Source organism: Sus scrofa, chromosome 4, assembly GCF_000003025.6.
Source record: "Sus scrofa isolate TJ Tabasco breed Duroc chromosome 4, Sscrofa11.1, whole genome shotgun sequence".
Classification (NCBI taxonomy): domain Eukaryota; kingdom Metazoa; phylum Chordata; class Mammalia; order Artiodactyla; family Suidae; genus Sus; species Sus scrofa.
The window spans coordinates 90194673-90214647 of record NC_010446.5 but is presented as its reverse complement, the minus strand read 5'-3'; the positions used below and the strand labels follow the sequence as shown (position 1 = coordinate 90214647).

General features: G+C 45.2%; 1 protein-coding gene across 3 annotated transcripts; it reads right to left on the bottom strand.

Moving 5' to 3' along the window:
- Nucleotides 1340–17662, bottom strand: PEX19 (peroxisomal biogenesis factor 19). Of its 3 annotated transcripts, none has more exons than XM_021089574.1 (8): nucleotides 17474–17610; nucleotides 15946–16055; nucleotides 15365–15530; nucleotides 14797–14882; nucleotides 14420–14581; nucleotides 13155–13331; nucleotides 12871–12915; nucleotides 1340–7568 (listed from the first exon to the last, which is right to left on the bottom strand). In XM_021089574.1, the coding sequence occupies exons 1-8, from the start codon at nucleotides 17541–17543 to the stop codon at nucleotides 7512–7514; spliced, it is 873 nt and encodes a 290-aa protein (XP_020945233.1). In that variant the 5' UTR covers nucleotides 17544–17610; the 3' UTR covers nucleotides 1340–7511. The 3 variants fall into 3 exon arrangements, with proteins under 3 accessions (XP_020945233.1, XP_001928904.2, XP_013852328.1); XM_001928869.5 differs by lacking the exon at nucleotides 1340–7568 and adding an exon at nucleotides 9432–12710 and having other exon boundaries at nucleotides 17474–17662; XM_013996874.2 differs by lacking the exon at nucleotides 1340–7568 and adding an exon at nucleotides 9432–12710 and having other exon boundaries at nucleotides 15633–16055; nucleotides 17474–17570.

Here is a 19975-nt window from a genome sequence, read left to right as displayed (position 1 = left end):
AAGTGCTTGCTTTACCCTCGAGACCCATTTACCGCCCCCCCCCGCCCCGCCCCGAGCTTCCATTTACCCATTTTTAAAGAAGGGATTTAGAAGCTTGAGGTGCAGCTAAGCTATTCAAGAAGCTCTTTGAAGGGGGGTAGTGTGTCGAAGGTTCCAAAGACTGGGACAGATGATGTACCCTCTGCTTGTCTGACATCTGAAGGAAGCATGCAGGAGGCCCCTGAAAAAGTTACTCCCAGTTGCCGGGCCAGGGGCGTTTTGCCCAGAAGGCTAGGGTGTGAGGCCCCTGGTAACCTCCTCTACCGCTAACCATCCTATTATGTCATTATATATTACTTAGACTATTGCAAGAGATGCCTAGCTGGTTTGTCCACTTCCATCATTGCCCTACTAGTTAAATAAAGGACCCAGAGTGACCTTTTAAAACGTAAGCCAGGTCATAGTATTATGCTCAAAACCTCCGAAAGCTTCTCATTGTACATTAAAAATCTAAATGATCAAGAGGTTTTCCGAGGAAGGCCCTACACGACATGGCACTTATTTCTCCGATTTCATTTCCTCCCATACTACCTAGCTCTGCTCTAGCCTTACTGGTCTTCTTCTTGTCACTACAACCAAAGCATGGACAGCCTGAGGGCTTTTGTACTTGTTCCCTCTTCTTGGAATGTTCATCTACGGTATTTTTTACTAGACTCATTCTGTCCATTTAATTACATCTCTACCCAAAGGCTACTTCCTCAATCAGCTTTTAACTATTCCAACTAAAATGGTATCCTGCACTACCATCCTTCTCTGTCCTCTAACTCTGTACTTTTTCATAATTTTTTTACCATAACATTTAATCTATTATTACATTTTTATGGGAGATTTTTTTTTTTTTGGACCATATCTGTGGCATATGGAGGTGCCCAAGCTGGGGTCGATTCAGAGCTTTAGCTGCCAACCATAGCCATAGCCACAGCAATGAGGGATCCAAGCTGTGTCTGCGACCTACACTACAGCTCACTGCAAGGCCAGATCTCTGACCCACTGAGCAAGGCCAGGGATCAAAGCCGAACCCTTATGGATACTAGTCAGATTTGTTTCCGTAGCACCACAGCAGGAACTCTGATAAGTATGTATTTGTAATCTAACTGTACTATTAGAATATAAGCTCTATAAGGGCAGGGACTATGTCTGTTTCATCTTTGTAACCCCAACACCCAAGAGGGCCAGAATACAAAGTAACTAATGCCCTACCATTCTTTCATTTATGCCACCAACAGTTACTGAATTCCTGCTACATGTAAGGCCTTCTTCTATGTACTGAGGCTGCAGCAGTGAATAAAATAAGCCAAGATTCCTGCTTTCATGGAACTTATTTATTGATGCAGGGGTTGGGAGTGTAAGGGGAAGAGGGACACACAGAACAGATTATAAGGAGCAAAGAAAAGGAAAATAAAGCAGGATAAAAGTGGGTTATTTGAGTAGGTATGCTCTTTTACATATGAGGTTCAGGAAAGGCCCCTCTGCTGAGGTAACATTCAAACAAAGATTTGAAGTGATACAGAAGGCACACACACTGGGGAAAGAATCTTCCAGGTAGAAGAAACAGCAATATAAAAAGACTTGAAGTTTGAGTGCATTTGGTGAATTCAAAGAATAACAAGGAAGCCAATGTGGCAAAAGAGCAGGTAGGGAGTTCCTGTTGTGGCTCAGTAGTTAACGAATCCAACTAGGAACCATGAGGTTTCGGGTTCGATCCCTGGCCTTGCTCAGTGGGTTAAGGATCTGGCGTTGCCGTGAGCTGTGGTGTAGGTCACAGATTCGGCTCAGATCCTGCATTGCTGTGGCTGTGGCATAGGCCAGCAGCTGTAGCTCCGATTAGACCCCTGGCCTGGGAACCTCCTTATGCCATGGGTGTGGCACTAAAAAGACAAAAAAAAAAAAAAAAAAAAAGAGCAGGTGGAAATTAGTTTGGAGAAACACAGTGGGAGTCAGATCCCTTACAGACCAATGAGAAGACTTTGGATTTTATTCTAAGAGTACTAGGAAGTTATAGAGGGTTTTGGGTGAGAGTGACATGGTGACATGATCTAATTTACAAATGAAGAGATTCATTCTGCTTGATTCTTTGAGAACTACCTGCAGGGAGGCAAAACAGAAGCTGAAAGACCAGTTAGGAATCTATTGCTCAGCCTGCAAGCAATAGGCCTGCAAGACTATTGCAGTGGAAGTGGTAGGAAGTGGTTGGATTCAGGATGTATTCTGAAGGTGGCAGAGGTGATTTGCTAATAGATTGAATATGGGATGTAAGATAAAGATTCAAGAGATCTCCTTTTTTTTTTTTTTTTTTTTTTTTTTTTTTTTAACTTGAGCAATAGGACAAATAGTAATGCCATTTGCTGAGATAGAGCCTGGGGGCTGAGGTGGGGGGTGGTCAGGAGGAGATTTTGGTGGAGGAAAAATGTCCAGTTCTACCTTAAACATGTTAAACTGGAGATGCCTATCAGATTTCCAAATGGAGCTAATGAGTAAACAACTGAAATACGAATCTGAAGTTCATAGGAAACAATATGTGGTGTAAATTGGGGAGGTATTAAGGTATAAATGGCATCAATAGCCACTGGATGGGGAGCACTCACTTAGTTAATGTGGAAGAAAAGAGAAGCAGACTAGAGACTAAGCCCTCTAATCCTGAGACATTCCAACTAGTAGAGGTCAGAGAGAAAGAAAATCCAACAAGATTTATTTAAAAGGAGCAACAGGAGTTCCCGCTGTGGTGCAACTGGATTGCTGGTGTCTTGAGAGCACTGGGAGGAAGGTTTAATCCCCTTCCAGACACAGGGGGTTAAGGATCCAGTATTGCCACAGCTGCAGCTTAGGTGGCAACTGTGGTTTGGATCTGATCCCTGGCCCGGGAACTCCAAATGCCGGGAGGTGGCCAAAAAATAAAAAAAGTAATAAAAGGAGCAACAAAGAAATAGAATTTAAAAGCAAGCAAACAAAAAGGGATCTTAGAGAACAAAATTTTCAAACATTTTAAGAAGGGCACCATAGGAGTTCCCGTCATGGCTTGGCAGTAATGAATCCGACTAACATCCATGAGGATGGGGGTTCAATCCCTGGCCTTCCTTGGTGGGTTAAGGATCCAGCATTGCCATGAGCTGCAGTGTAGGTCACAGACGAGGCTTGGATCCCACGCTGCTGTGGCTGTGGCTTAGGCTGGCAGCTGCAGCTCTGACTGGCCCCCTAGCCTGTGAACTTCAATATGCCCCGGGTGCGGCCCTAAAAAAGACAGAAAAAAAAAAGGGCACTATAAACTGTCATTCCTGTTTAAGAGTTTGAGGATAAGATGCCTGAAAATAGACCACTGGATTTTGAAACATGGAGGTAATTTGAGACCTTGACAAGAGTGACTTTACAGAGGAGCTATGTAGATAAAAGCCTTCCCATCTGTGGTCCGGCATGTGCAGCATATGGAGGTTCCCCGGCTAGGGGTCTAATCGGAGCTGTAGCCGCCGGCCTACACTAGAGCCATAGCAACGCGGGATCCGAGCCGCATCTGGGACCTACACCACAGCTCACGGCAACGCCAGATCGTTAATGCACTGAGCGAGGCCAGGGATCGAACCTGCAACCTCATGGTTCCTAGTCAGATTCGTTAACCACTGAGCCACGACGAGAACCCCGAGCTTCTCTCCTTCGTTCTACATGTTCTTCCAAAGTGATCTTATCCATTCTCATAGTCTAAACTTCCATCCACATAATGATGATTCCCAAGTCTTTATTTCCAAACCAGGCTTCTCCTTCAAGCTTTAGACTGACATACCTGGTAGCCAATGGCACATTTACTTATTTATTTGGCTGCCCTCACAGCATATGGAAGTTCCCAGGCCAGGGATCAAATCCAAGCTGCAGCTGCAACCTGCACCACAGCTATGGCAATGCCAGATCCTTAACCTGCTGCACTACAGCTTGAGATGGAATTCACGTACCATACAAATCAACCATTTAAAGTGCACAATGAATGGCTTTCATTACATTCACAGGTATGTGCAACTATCACCACAGTCAATTTTCAACCATTTTCATCGCCTCAAAAAGAATCCCAGGGAGTTCCCATTGTGCCTCAGCGGGTTAAGAACCCAACATAGTGTCTGTGAGGATGTGGGTTCCATCCCTGGCCTCTCTCAGTGGGTTAAGGATCTGGTGTTGCTGTGGTTGTGGCATAGGCTGGCAGCTGCAGCTAGAATTCGACCCCTAGCCCAGGAACTTCCATATGCCCCAGGTGTGGCCATAAAAAGAAAAGAAAAAGAAACCCAGTTCTTTTAAGTTATCACCCCCCATCTTCCCATCCCTATCCAGCTCTAAGAAATTACTAATATACTTTGTCTCTGCAGATTTCCCTATTCTGGACTTTGGTAGGAATAGAATCATACAGTATGTGGCCTTTCATGACTGGCTTATTTCACTTAGCATGCTTTCAAAGTTCATCCGTTTATCAGTACTTCAGCAGGTGTCAGTACTTTATTCTTTTTTACAGCCAAATATTTAAATTCCATTGTATGGACATACAAATGGGTTTGTCCATTCATCTGTTGATGGACATTAGGGTTGTTTCTACCTTTTGGCTATGATAAATAATGCTGCTATAAACATTTGTGTACAAGTTTGTGTGTGGACATGTTTCATTTCATTTCTCTTGGGTATACAACTGTGAATGAAACTGCTGGGTCATACAGTAAAGTCTACATTTAACCATTTGAGAAACTGGCAGACTACCTTGCTTTTCTTCTTCTTCTTTTTTTTTTTTTTTTTTTTTTTTTTTTTTTTTGGTGTGTGTGTGTGTCTTTTTGGGGCTGCACCTCTGGCATATGGAAGTTCCTAGGCTAGGGGGTTGAACTGGAGCTACAGCTGCCGGCCACAGCCACAGCAACGCAGGATCCCAGCCACGTCTATGACCTAGACTGCAGGGATCCTTAACCCACTGGGTAGGGCCAGGGATTGAACTCCTGTCCTCGTGGATATTAGTCGGGTTTGTTACCACTGAGCCATGAAGGGCACTCCATGACAGACTGCTTTTTGAAGCAGTTGTACCATTTTACATTCACATTAGCAGTATAACAGTCCCAGTTTCTCCCCATCTTTGCCAAAGCTTCATCTTTTTGGCTCTAGACATCCTAATGGGTATAAAGTGGTATCTCACTAGGGTTTTTATTTGCATTTCCCTGATGACTAAGGATGTCAAGCATTTTTTCATGTGTTAATTGGACAATTTTGTCTTCTTTGGATAAATATCTACTCAAATCCTTTGCTCATTTTAAAATTGGGTAACGTGTCTTTTTATGACGGAGTTATAAGAGTACATATTCTAGATACCAATCCTTTATTGGTTATCTAATTTGTAAATATTTTCTTCCATTTTGTGGGTTGTCTTTGTACTTTTTCGACGGTGTCCTTTGGAGCACAAACTTTTTAATTTTGATGAAGTCCAATTTATCTTTTTTTTTCCCCCTTTTCTTCTGTTGTTTATGTTTTTGGTGTCTTATCTAATAATCCTTAGACAAATCCAAAGTTATGAAGCCTTTACCCCTATGTGTTACACTAAGAGCCTTATGGTTTTACTTACTACTTTTAGGTCTTTGATCTATTTTTGGTTGTTTTTGTATATGGTGTGAGGTAAGGACTGAACTCATTCTTCTGCAGGCGGCTATCTAGTCATCCCAGCATGATTGTTGAAAAAACTATTCTTTTCCCACTGGATGGTTTTTTCACCCTTGTTAAAACTCAGTTTACCACAGATGTATGGGTTTATTTCTGGACTTTTAATTCTACTCCACTGGCATCTATGTCTATTTTTGTGTCATTACCACATTGTTTTATTTCATTTTTAGGGCTGCACCTGTGGCATATGGAAGTTCCCAGGCTAGGGGTCTAATCAGAGCTACAACTGTCAGCTTATGCCACCGCCACAGCCACGGCATCTGAGCCACATCTGCGACCTACACCACAGCTCATGGCAATGCAGGTTAAAGGATCTGGAGTGTCACTGCTTTGGCTCTGGTTGCTGCTGTGATGCAGGTTCAGTCCCTGGTCCTGGAACTTCCACATGCCATGGGTACAGCTAAAAAAAATTAATTAAAAATAAATAAATAAAAAAGCAGCAGTCCATATTTGACCCGCCCTAACATGATCAAGCCAAACCATCCACAAACCAGACCTAGTTTTTTTCCTCCTATGTCAAATGGTTGAAGGAATTCTATGTTGCCATAGGTATGAGGTAAGAGAAAGGTATTACTGGTGCAAGAGATGTGGGTAATATGGAGGTCTGGGGCACTTTGTTCAATTTAACTTACTTGTGGCCACCAGGTTTGCTTGGGCTTCTTGCAAACTGTACAATATCCACTGTAATATATATAGCTATTGCATCTACCCAATCTGATGACTTTGCATGTCTGACAGTAATAGGCTGGTTGTATCGGCAACTGGTCACATAGTCACTTGCTATGTTGTGGTCAGGCACTGAATCTCCAGCAAAGCAAAGGAGATGCTTTGCAAATGGTGAAACTTTGTCTGCTATAGGTAGCATTGTCTTACTCCAGAACCTTAGAGGTCTGTGCTGGAATTTTCCTACTGTAGATTGCTACAGAATCCACACACCTTTCCCTACCACAAACACCTCTAGTATCATGTTATTCTCCACGTGATATAGCCCAAGCAACAGGACTGGCAGTATCACAGCCTAGACTTGCTGTAGAGGCCTTTCCCGCATTCCTAAGTTCATAATATGCTGCTTCCAAAACTGGAAGAGGCTTACCAACTCACTGCTTCTTTCTTGGGGTAAAGATAAAGTAACTTAGCTTTACTCTAGAGAGGATGTCCCAGAATGCTCCAGACCACTGAACACCTACCTAATAACCAACATGGCAGGGCCCTGCATCTTTTGAAGAATTAATCTTCAAAAGTGTATGTGTCTCACCAAGGAATCCTGAATATCTGAACTGCTTGTTCATCAGATCTGATTAGCCTATCCCTAATACCTGAAGAGCACAAGCTTAATAAAGCAAACAAATGTGATATTCTGCAGAATGTCCAGGTCCTTTTGGACTATACTGTGACAGAAAAGGGGAGAATTAAAGTAGCTCTAGATCTAGACTGTGAATATATATTGTTGCCCATCATTTCTGACTATAAACTACTTCTGAAACTTCTTCTGATTGGTATATAGAAAGAACATATTTACTAGATCTGGGGTCAGCAAACTTTCTATAAAAGGTAAGTACTACATGTTAATAGCCACATACTTACATCAGAGGCTGTGCTTCGCTCTCCAGTAAGTACATCCGACACAGGACACCGAGATTACTACTTGCTTAAGTTTGCAGCAGTCCACTGGAATCCACCACAGCCCATCCGATGTTTGCAAGGGCCAGAAAGGTGAAACTAATTGCTGCCATCTTCCCCAAAATGCGGTATTATTACTTTTTATTTACCATCTTGGCAGAGGTGGGGTGCAGTATCAGTGGCTTCTATTTGGCTTTTCTGTCAACTCCCAAATACGCCCATTCTGATTTTGTATTTGGACACTGGAAAAATGACCATAAAGTGATTTAAAAAAAAATTTACTGGAGTTCCCATCGTGGCGCAGTGGTTATCGAATCCGACTAGGAACCATGAGGTTGCGGGTTCAGTCCCTGCCCTTGCTCAGTGGGTTGCCATGAGCTGTGGTGTAGGTTGCAGGCACGGCTCGGATCCTGAGTTGCTGTGGCTCTGGCGTAGGCTGGCAGCTACAGCTCCGATTAGACCCCTAGCCTGGGAAACTCCATATGCCACGGAAGCGGCCCAAGAAATGGCAAAAAGACCAAAAAAAATTTTTACTTAATTTATTTATCTTTACAGCTGCATCCACAGCATATGGAAGTTTCTGAGCCACAGCTATGGCAACACCCGATTCTGTAACCCACTGCACCAGGCCAGGGATCGAACGCAAGCCTCTGCAGCAATCCAAGCCGCTGCAGTCAGATTCTTTTTTTTTAATTTTTTTAGCCTTTTAGCACCGCACCTGCGGCATATGGAAGTTCCCAACCTAGGGGTCAAATTAGAGCTACAGCTGCCAGTCTACACCACAGCCACAGCCACACAGGATCCGAGCCACATCTGCGACCTACACCACAGCTCACGGCAACGCTGTATCTGTAACCCACTGAGCGAGGACAGGGATGGAACCTGCAACCTCATGGCTCCTAGTCGAATTTGTTTCCACTGCACAACGATGGTAACTCCTGCAGCTGGATTCTTAACCCACTGTGCCACAGTGGAAACTCCATAAAGTGGATCTTGGGACACACCGTGAGACAGACTTGGGGTAGCATGCATTTATTGTCTGACCCCATGTTTTCCTACTGTAATGGGAGTCAGGTGGGAGGATGGAGGAAGGGGAGGTATGGTGGTGGTGCTTTGGGTCCCTGGGTATCAGCATCAACTCAGATCCTGTACCCATTTTCCAGCTCAAAAAACCTGGGTAGTCTTCTTGCCCTAGTATATGGTTAATCCCGTAAATGGTGCTTTCGGTTCATAGGTTGAGTCTGAGAACTGTCTCAGGCCTAGAGACTGGGCAAAGAATTGTGACTTTTCATTGAAAAGTCACTAAGCTCAGTCTTCTGTTGAACCATTCTTGGTCACTCTTATATGTAATCAATACTCTCCTTGGCAGTCCATTAGTATGGTTCCTAGGACCACTCAGGCTCCATTAGCCATCTCCACTCTGACCATGCTGCCCTTATGGAAGTCCACCCACTCTGCTTCGAGAATGATGTGTTGCCATCTGGCCTGTGCTGTGCCAGGATCCTATCACTCTCACTACTAACCAGGGAAACCAGTTCTTAACATCTTCTTCCATCAGCCTCCATTCACAAACACAGAGACTTCTAAACTCAAAGATGTTAGTGACCTTTCATTAGTGTCTTTCCTTCGCAAAAAAATTTTCCTGAGGCCTTCCTGAGAAACAGTGAGCTGTGGGTTTTCCAGAGAAATATACATTCATTCTTTTTTTTTTTTTTTTTTTCCTGGATGCACCCAAGACATACGGAAGTTACTGGGCCAGGGATTAAATCTGAGCTGAAGCTTGACCTGTGACACAGCTGCAGCAACACTAGATCTTTATCCCATTGTGCTGGGCCTGGGATGTGCCCAGGCCACCAGAGACAATGCCAGATTCTTAACCCACTGCACCACATGGGAACTCCCACATTCACTCTTGCATGCCCATCTCCTCTAAGCCTGTTGATCATTTCTTGTACAGTCATCTCTACTTCATTTACTGTGGGCCATCGTTTTTCCTAAGCTCCCCTGAAGCCATCTCAACCGCCTATGATAAGCACCTTGAGGATAAGGCCCTTGCCAAAATATTCCAGAATCATAGAAAAATGACTCCATTATCACAAATTCTGTATTAACTCAATTCTTAATTCATGAAACCATCCAAACAACCACAAATTTGTTTTCTAACATAAAGAATTTTGGAACAAAGGGGAACCTGCTCTAAAGTTTGAGAGCAGCATAAATACTTCACATACAGCTTAAACCTAAGTTTTATGGTGGGTTTCTTTTCTTTCTTTTTCTTGGGCTGCACCCCTGGCATACGGAAGTTCCCAAGGCCAGGGATCAAACCTTCACCGCAGCAGTGACACCATCAGATCCTTAACCTGCTGTGCCACCAGGGGAACTCCTGTAATGGTTAATTTTATTTGTTTATTTAACATTCTTTTTCTCACATTATCTTCCACCATGTTCCATCACAAGTGAATATAGTTCCCTGTGCTATACTGTAATGACTATTTTTAAGCAATAAAGGAAGGCTAGAAAAATACTACAGATGTCCTTACATTGACACATTCTTGCTAAAGAAAAAGTTTACTAAAGCAACCCTCATGGGGAACAAGTAAAACAATGTATCGGCTCCCCTGATGTAGCTGTGGAGATTGAGGAGGGCCCCAGAGCAGTGCTACTCATGTGGCTGGAAGATTTGTACTGGTTTGTGAATAGTTTTACACCAGTCTTCGACAAGATGAGTTAGAAACTGAGAGTGTTCAGAAACATTTTAGCATTGCTGTGACATCCAAATGTATGATCAATGGCCTTACCCTGTGGAAGGGGTCTGGTCAGTTTAGTGTTGTCTAACTTGTATGCTATGTCTAACTGCACACATAGAACACGTATTAGTGTTCAAAGTACTGGACACTTACAAAACAAAAACCCTGATCCTTCACCACAGACACTGAGACGGACTGCTCCATATTTCCACCAGTGAGTCCTAGAATAATTCAAATAGGGCTTCCTGTTTTGGCACAGCAGAAATGAATCTGACTAGGAACCATGAGGTTGTGGTTCCTGGCCTCACTCAGTAGGTTAAGGATCTGGTGCTGCTGTGAGCTGTGGTATAGGTTGCAGACACGAATTGGATCCTGAGTTGCTGTGGCTGTGGCGTGGGCCGGCAGCTGCAGCTCCAATTCAACCCCTAAACTTGGGAACCTCCATATGCCATGGGAGCGGCCCTAAAAAGAAAAAAAAAAAGGAAACTAGAATAATTTAAAGAGTATTTATAGAACAGAGAGTAACCTGAAGCCAATTTGTTCATGTTCAATCAAAATGAAAATGAAAATGAATGCTTTGGGAACAAAACAAAAGAGGCATCTGTTTAGATTCTTGGAGTAAGCCCTGGTCAGGACTTAAGCAGAAGTGAGAACGTGTAAAGGAAAACTGGCAGGACAGACAGCACATGGTTTCAGCAGCAGGGCTCTTCTTGTTCTTCCCTCCTGTCTATCATCATCGGGTTTGGGGCCAGGGCTACAGGGAAAGGACTGTGGCCATTCATGTCCTATGAGCATCGTCACAAGTCTGTCAGTACTTACTTTCCCACATCCTGCAGAGTAGAGGAGCTCAGATTCAGACCTGGACCCTTTCATACTCTAAGCTACAAAAGCTGGGCCTTCCCAAACAGCCTGAGGCCTTAAGAATATGTCCTTCCTTGCCAATACCATAGAACATGTGGGATCTCAATGGGGGGAAGTCTTAACCTGAGGGAAAGTCACGTGCCAGGGGCTCAGAGCGACACAGGTGATGAGTGTGAATTTGCTCTGGTAGTTATTTTCTGAGTGCTGAGCCAGGACAGCCAGCTGGTCTGACTGAGTATTCACCAACATGTGGCAGCCAGAGAAGGGAAAGGTCAGCTCAAAGGAAAATAATTTAGAAAACACATGAACACTATATAAATAACATTAATAAACGTAATGTGAAATGTTAGAATACCGCACCATTTGAGGAGCTTCCCAAAATGAAATACTCAAGAAAACAAGGAAAGATGGCATTCAGTCTCCTTTATCAACTGAGTTGCCGACTGGGCTGGGCAAGGGAAGATCTGGTGCTGCTGTGAGCTGTGGCGTAGGTTGCAGACACGGATTGGATGGGGAGAAACTTAGCCTGGGCTGGGCAAGGGAGGTGGTGCCAAAACCCAGCACTGTCACGCTCTGCAGAACTAGTCTGCTGATATTCCTCAGCAGCAGCTTAGAGGAGCTGAGGAAGATCGGGAAAAGACTTGGATGAAAAATAGGCTACAATCCTCACTCAGAATATTTATTAGTCAGGAAAAAGGACCCAGGTTGCACCCCACCCCCTTTCCCCAAGCCACCTCCCTGAACCAAGGGACAGGATTCAAAGGAATCAGATGTCTCAAGTAAGCTGGAATGTATCTGGGGAAGAACAGTCATTCAGTTCCTAGACCTGACACTATAATCACATATGTCTGCCAGGGAGAAAGGGGGCCACTGAGAATGGTAGAGACTAGAGGGGAATCAGGATGGGTCCTTCTTTCTCACAGCTTGGGCTCAGAATAAAGAGGTTTTTGATATGGAGAGATGAGAGGGCAGGCAGGAGGGAAAGGATGGTCAAGGACTGGGTTCTCCCAGATCACAGAGCACTGCAGAAAGAACCAGGGCAGCTCTCTGAGTTCTCAGGTTGGAACCAGGAGCTGGGGGCTCTGTACCTGGAGAGAGAAGAATCCCAGCGTTTCTTTTTCAATCTACAGAGATTAGATGCAACCCCCTCACTTTCTCTTCAGAAAATTCAGAACGTCCTGAAGGTAAGAGGGTGTAGTGACAGACCTGTAGTCCCAGCTCAGGCTAAGTTTCTCCCCATTCATTCCCAAAGGCCCTGCCCAAGAGAACTGTAGAAACAGAGTCCCAGGACTCTGTCCCTGCTCCCCGGGGTCCAAGAGAGGGAGTAGAGACAAGGCACAAAGACCCTGGGTACAAAAGTGAACATTAGTGTGGCCCTACACGTTATCTTGGGAGAGGGAAGAAGATGCATGCCTTAAAACCGATGCCTCCTTCACCTGGTGGGGAGCCGGGCCTTTGCTAGCAGCAGAAACCACAATGGAACGGGCTCACAGAAATGAGCTGTGGAACAGGCCTTATTCTCAGAAAGACAGAGAGAAAGCCTCAGCTGGTATGGCACAATCTTGGGTGGGATGACAGATGGCAGTGGGCAGACCACTCCTGTAGACGACACTCCTGCCTCAGCTCCCAGTGGTTCTGCTGACTCCAGACGTTCCCCACAGCTGGGAATCAGGAAGGAAAGCGTGCTGTGTTTCACATGATCAGACATTGTTCGCCATTGGCACCTGGTGGGCCCGATAGATTGAGGGCATCCAGGTCAAAGTTGAGGCCAGGAGGCTGGAGAAGAGATGAAGGGACTCAAATAATTTCCTAATTCAGGTCAGAGCTTTTGAAGGTTCAAAAAAAGCCACAATTATCACCTTAGGTGGACCCGCTAGAGGTTACAGAGTTCTGGAAACTTGGGCTCAGATTAAAGTATATGAAAACATATACTTACCATCTCCCCAGCCAGCTCTTTTGGAGGATGACCCAAATCCTGTAGCTAGAAAATAAGGAAAGAGAAACATGAGATAGGGAAAAATCCCAGAAAACAACATGGCAGTCCAAAGGAAGAATCTGAGCTATGGTCTCTATGCTTTCTCCCGAGGACCATGCTATGTGGCCTTTCTTGTGCTCCCCCTCCCGCCATCTTGGTTTGGCAGTGGGGCATCCTTCCAGGACACCGCCTCCACTGAACTTCCAAGCAGACAGCAGCAGCGAGCAGATGGCAAGAGCCCTTACCTGCTGCATAAGATCCAGCACCACCTCAAAACGAGCCTTCTGAGTGGCCTCACTGTCTGTGGGGGTCTCAGCCTCAAATTGCTCACATATCTTGCCCATGACACTATGTTGCTCCTGATATTTTTCAAACTGCTCTGGAGGTAGAGATTCTCGGTGAACCTGCAACCATTCTGGATACTAAGAACAGAGAGAATGGGTGGGGAAGAATTAAGTGGATAATGGTTTAGTAAGAGCACTAAAATACAAACAAACACTAAAACATGAAGGGGACAGGGACAGCAAAGAAGGAAAAGCCAAATAAGCAAATTTAGCAGGAGAAGTAGCAGTGATTTCAATCAGATCACTGGGCGATGCTAGCATTCACAGTCACCAGAGGATAGCAAACTTTTCCTGTGAAGGACCAGACAGTAAATATTTGAGACTTTAAGGGCCACATAGTCTCTTTTGTTTGTTTTGACTTTACAACCTTTAAAAACCTCTTCAGGAGTTCCCCTGTGGTACAGTGGGTTAAGGATCTGGCACTGTAACTGCAGTGGCTCAGGTTGGTGCTGTGGCATGGGTTTGATCCCTGGAACTTCCACATGTCGCACACACAGCCAAAAAAAAATCTCTTCAGTAACACTATAAACTCTTTGATGGCAGAAATCATCATTTAATCTACTCTTAAAATTACTTTTGTCTTTTTAGGGCCGCACCCATGGCACATGGAGGTTCCCACGCGAGGGGTCTACTTGGAGCTACAGCTGCCGGCCTATGCCACAGCCATTGATAGCAATGCCAGATACGAGCTGCGTCTGCAACCTACACCACAGCTCACGGCAACGCCAGATCCTTAACCCACTGAGCGAGGCCAGGGATCAAACCCACAACCTCATGGTTCCTAGTTGGATTCATTTCCAGTGCACCACTCCGGGAACTGCATAATCTACTCTTAAAATTATTCATAGTTTAAAGCCAGTAAAATTCTCAGTAAAACCTTGTTGGAGAAACGAATGCAATTGGAAATGCAAGAAGGGGCTGATGAGACAGAGTCTTAGATAAGTTTACAGGAAACTAGAGCTGAAGGATTTCCCCTTCTACCTTAAATATCTTTAAGATGCAATGCCTCCCTAACTCTCTCCTTCCAAATAAATAAGGAAGAAAGAAACAAATGAACCTGTGCACTTCAGTTACTTTAACTTTGCAGGCTCTAAACAGACAAAGTAGCCCATGGAGGTTGATACAATGCAGAATGAGGAGGAAAAGCATAAATAGAAGTTCACAACCTTCTCCGTAATCTCCTTCAGTGACGGGTACAGTACATCCTTGGACAGCAGGTTCTGCATGATACTCTGCATGATGGGGAGTATGGTTCCTTCTCCATCCCCTTCTTCCATGCCCAGCCCTTCCATGGCCTTGGTCAGCTCCTCTTCTGACATGCCCGAGTTCTAGAAAGGATAGGGGAGAGGTGAGCAAGTATACTGCCTTCCTGGGATGCTGAGCAATCTTTCAGGTGGGAAAGAACTGTTTAAACTTGCCTGTAGCAAAATAGTGAGGCAGGGACAGACTTGAGGTGATACTCAAGGGAGTCTGTCTTTTGAGACTCTGCTGGTGAAGTGCCTGCGAGTGGGCCCCTTGTGGTTCCCTATCTCTTTCCCCTCACCTGAAGGTCGGTGGCATTCTTGGCTAGTCCACTTAATGTCTCCTTTAGGCAAGAAGTGAATTCTTGTTGGGAAGTCGCATCACTGCCTAGGAGAGATAAAAAGAGTCAAGGCCATTTCTGATTTCAACTGTTTGCTTGCCTAGACTGACCTGGTCAATCTTGAATACTCCAGCTTGAATATGGAGCATTTATTAGTGAATCACTGGCACGCTACATCTTTGAATTTTCTATGGTTATCTCCACAGTTATTTTCACAAATCTATGTGGACTGTGTGTCAGTCTGTTCTCCACAGTGACACCCACATTAACACTGTGACCTTTAAAATGGTCAGCTGTCAATAATTTCATCTGTTACTTCCCAAACTATCATTTCCCAACTACCCCTTTCATTAAACAGGGTCTCATTTCTCCTCCCATCTCCTCCCTTCAGTGATATCAGTGACATGGTTGTGATGGCAGTGATATCATAATTACTATCAACTTTACAAAAAAATTTTGGTGTTCTCAAGAAACAATGACCTAAGAGGTTTGTTCAGATATTTCTAGTTGTCTAGGGCCCCCTTCTCACCCACTCTCCCAGCAGCCTCTGAGAGCTTTTGGAACTGCTCTACCAGGTGGGGCTCTTCCTCAGCCAACTCTTTCATTGCCTTCTCGAACTCTGCAGTGGCTTGGGAAGCCAACTCGCTGTCGAACAGCTCCTGGAAAAACTTCTCTTGGGAGGCGAAGAGGGCATCCTGCAGGGGAGATGTGACCAAAATGCATCTCTTACTTGGCAACTCACTGCACATGGCCTCTGAGAGAAGCTCTAGGAAATGTAGTGCTCCCCTCCTACTCACCTCCACTGGACATTGACCACCTCTCTTAAAGAGGACAGCAAAAAGGCATCTGGCCACTGAGGGAAGGGTATGGAGTGGCATTCCCAATCCAACCATTTAAATCTGCTCTCTTCTTAAGGAACTTAACCTTGAGATCCCTCCCCTCAATCTCAAGTTCCTGTTTCATGAGGACTGAGGCCTGCAAGAGCACTTTGCAATGTAAGGCCAAGGCACCCTCCCCCAACTCCCCTTTGGCCCACAGGGGCCTTCCCCACCTCTGCCCAGAGCTGCATGCCCATCCCCTCCCCATCCCTTAAGCGAGTGGAATTTATACTTTGGCAGTGTCTCCTGGAGATCTCTTCTCAGGCCCCGAAGCATCAGGGGCCGTGGTGGTAGGAGGGGGTGCTGGGGAGGGTTTGGTCTTATCGAAATCATCAAGAGCACCTTCAGAGACAAGAAACATGGGGTGTTTTGGGGATGGATGAGGATGAAAGGTTGGGAGTTTCTGGGCAAAACATTAAGAGTACAAACTGTCAACTTTCCTAAAATTTTCTCCTTTAAAAGTCTCCCAGCCCACCCCTCAATAAGCCTCCCACTTCCCTACCTATTGTCTAATTTAATGTGATAAAGGGGAAGACATCCCTCAAGGTGGAACAAGCATCTCTCTTGGAGTTAGGAGAAGAGTTAAAAGATTTGCAGAGACACCTCCACCGACACAGTGCCTTCTCTGCCATACTTTAATGATTCCCTAGAAATCCCATGCAAATATCCAAGGGAGGCAGAGACCAGATGTCCTTAACCCTCTGAACTCACTCTGGAGCCCTCAAGGGAGTAATCTTGGGCAAGAGAGCAGAAGCCACAAGATGTTTCACCTAGCTTCGCATAGGTCCTTGTACAAGCTGAGAGACTCCATATTACACACCATTGGAGGGCACTGAATTCTCTTCTTTTATCTTTCAATTTAGCTCTCCCTCTCCAAAGCTCCTAGAGCTCCCTTTGGCCTCATCTCTGCCTACACCCGTGTCTGCCAATTCACACAGTCGCCTGGCACTTCTCACCGTTTCTGTTCGTCTTTCCACCTGCTCACATCTCTGTGACTCAGCAAGAGACAAAAAATATTCACCTCTTCCCTGAAAAGCCTGTGTCCTCACCATCACCCTGCTTGCCAGGCCTAGGGGTAGGGCACTGGCCCCACTCTGGGCAAGAAACCAAAAGAGGAGTGGTGGATGGGGCTAAGGAAGAAAAGTTCCGCCACCCACTTTCGAGAGGGTGAACTGCCTTCCCCTGAGGCAGTCTCACTCTGGTTCTCAAATTAAAGAGATAGGAATGGGTTTGAGCTCTGAAATGATGAAAAAATTGGAAAGGAGCCTGGTGCGAAAAAGGTCTGGGAAAAGGAAAAGACGTGTCTTTTGTGTTAAGGAGGACAGGATACTGCACATAAAGGCACGCTTCGGGCTTGCTAAGAGTTAATGGAGGCAATCCCATGGGTGTCCAGTTCTCTGCCCACCGAGCACCGAATGTGGTTGCTGGCGGGAAGAAAGTTAGGCTTCCAAGAACTTACTAAAGTAGGGGGAGTTTGGAGCGGGATCCCGAAACATCGTCCTCTGGACTAGTTTCCCTTCCGGCAAGGAGATCAACCGTCTAGGCCGCACAGGGACGCAAATGCGATCCTCAGCCTCCGCCAAGGAGGAAGGAGAGGGTGACCTAGAGATTTTCTAGGGGGTCGCAGTCAGACCCTCCGCCCCCGCCCAACCTCTGAAGAGCCTCTCCCGCTCCGCCTCCTTTATCTCGGATTCACTTGGCCCCCTGAATGCGTCCTCACACCTCCCGCCCTTCAGGCCTTTTCTATTACGGGTTCTTACTTTCCAGAAGCTCTTCCAATTCCCGGTCCGCTTCAGCCCCAACACCACCACCCTCCCCAGCGGCGGCCATCTTGCCACCTCCGACTTGCCGTAGGAGGCGGGACTGCGCGGCGCCGTGCGCCCCCCAGTTCCTGCCCCCCTGCCTCGTGCAACCAATGATATTGTTGGCCCGAGGGGCCGCCATTTTTAAAGGTACAGGAACCTTTGTTTTTGTTTGGGGTTCCCCTCTCCCCGCCTCTTTCTCCGGGAACACTGAACCAACAGAGGGGAATTTACTGTTATCTTCTGTCAGGGTTTTTACTGGCCCGGCCTCCTTTCTTTCAACTGCCCACATTACCTACAGAATTGGGCCTTTCATTATTTTTTTGAGCTGCGGGTAGGTCGACTGGGACAAATTGCGTGCAAACTAAAAGCTATGCATGTATAATCAGTAAGACAGTTATGGCACAGCCAATATGCTATTTTCCTCTCACTTTCTTCAGTATGTTACTGAAATGCCACCTTCTCGGAAATGCCTTCTTTGGCCTCATTAAATAAAATTGCAACCCCTCCCATACACTTACAGATGCTTCCTCTCTACTTCGCCTCTTTTTTTCAACACTTAACCACTATCTGACATATTACATATTTTACTGATTTATCTTTATTGTCTCTCCCCCAGGCTCCTTGGAATTAAAGCACCATGACAGAAAGGATTTCATCTCTTGTCTTCACTGCTGTAACCCCGGCTCCTTGGCTAGGGCCCAAAACTTAGTGGGCACTCATTGGCTGCTCTTTGCTCTCCAAGGCTCTAGTGAGGCATGCTTCTCTGCAGAATCTAGTGGATAGCTCTCATTTTGTATTCTCCATTAGAAATGTCACAAGAACTTAGAACCCAATGTTAGTTGAACCAGGGAGTAAGTGACTCTCGGACCTTGGACTTAAGTGAAGAGGGCAACTGGAATGCAGTAGTAATAAACCTGCCTTCTTTGACCTATTGTCTTTTCTCTTCACAGGACTCAACCCAATGAAGTTGGGGGATGCTCAGATAAAAGACAACTCCAGACTTCCCTTCCCTCCTCTGGAATTGTTCTATTCAGATTTGTCAGAATGCATCAACTGCCTCAGGAAAACCTATTTTAGCACTTACAAGGCATCTACTCTTGTTTAAGATCCTGTGCTAGGAGTTCCCTGGTGGTCTAGTGGTTAAAGATTTGGTGTTGTCACTGCTGTGACTCCGGTTCAATCCCTGGCCTGGGAATTTATGCATGCTGCGGGTGTAGCAAAAATATTTTTTTTTTTGTCTTTTTGTCTTTTCTAGGGCTGCACCCGCAGCATATGGAGGTTCCCAGGCTAGGGGTCTAATCAGAGCTGTAGCCGCCAGCCTACGCCAGAGCCACAGCAACGTGGGTGGGATCCGAGCCACATCTGTGACCTACACCACGGCTCATGGCAACGCCGGATCCTTGACCCACTGAGTGAGGCCAGGAATTGAACCCTCAACCTCATGGTTCCTAATTGGATTCGTTAATCACTGAGCCACGACGGGGAACTCCAAAAAAAATAAAAAACATTTTAAAAAATCCTGCGCTGGGCATAGTGGAGGATGGAGAGATAAGTCAAGCTGCACTCTTGCAGTAAAGCAGTTGACTGGGGATTAGGCTGGTGGTAGGATTAGACATACACAGTAAGTATGGTGCAAGGTTAAGTGTCTTAAAAGAAGTAAGGATAAAGTACCATAAAGTTTAAAAGGGAGAAGTCACATCTAATTGAAAAAAGTCACTTCATGACTTTCATCCTTAGCTTTCTAAACACACGCTTGAGTACTGCATCAAGCACCAGATTAGGTACTTACTTTTTCCTTGACATATAGAGCAGACTTTAAAAGTCACACCTGTGCAAAATTTACTGTATTCTTCCACGTGCCAGTCTGTGACTTGAGGGAAAACACTCTGAACTAGAAGTCAGAAAACCTAAATTCCAGTCCCAACTATCACTAAATTGCTTCGTTCAAATCCCTTCACCACTCTAAGCCTCTTATTACAAATATGTAACATTAAAGTTGCGACTCTAAGATCACTTCCAATTCTAAAATTCTATAATTGAATCCTTCTCTGATTAACCTTTCTCAACATTGGTAACATTTATTCCAGGCTAACTTTCTCATTCAACTCCATACTGCTTACATGTGTATCTCTAATATGGCTATCATTATTGCAGGTACACGTGACAAGTATTTCTATTGGCTTTACATTAATATAGTGTGATATATTAATAAAATAGTAGACAGTAATTGAGAAAATTGAGATGGAGTTGAAAATAAGCACAATTCTTTGTGCCCTTTCTGTCTCCCTCCTTTTCTTCCTTCCTTTCTTGTGCCACACTCAAAGCATATGTAATGTCCCTGGGCCAGGGATTGAATCTGAGCCGCTGCTGCAACCTAAGCCACAGCTGTGACAACACTGAATCCTTAACCCGCTGTGCCACAGTGGGAATTCCTTGCACTATTTCTTAAACTTACTT

Bases quoted from the DNA above. Each gene is read 5' to 3' on its own strand.
- PEX19 (XM_001928869.5), bottom strand. From the start codon at position 17,657: ATGGCGGCCCCTCGGGCCAACAATATCATTGGTTGCACGAGGCAGGGG. The intron at 15,531-15,945 runs GTATAAATTCCA...TCTCCCCTGCAG, and splicing joins CTCCAGGAGACACTGCCAAA to GATGCCCTCTTCGCCTCCCA. The intron at 12,711-12,870 runs GTAAGTATATGT...TCTCTTCTCCAG, and splicing joins AAGAGCTGGCTGGGGAGATG to CCTCCTGGCCTCAACTTTGA.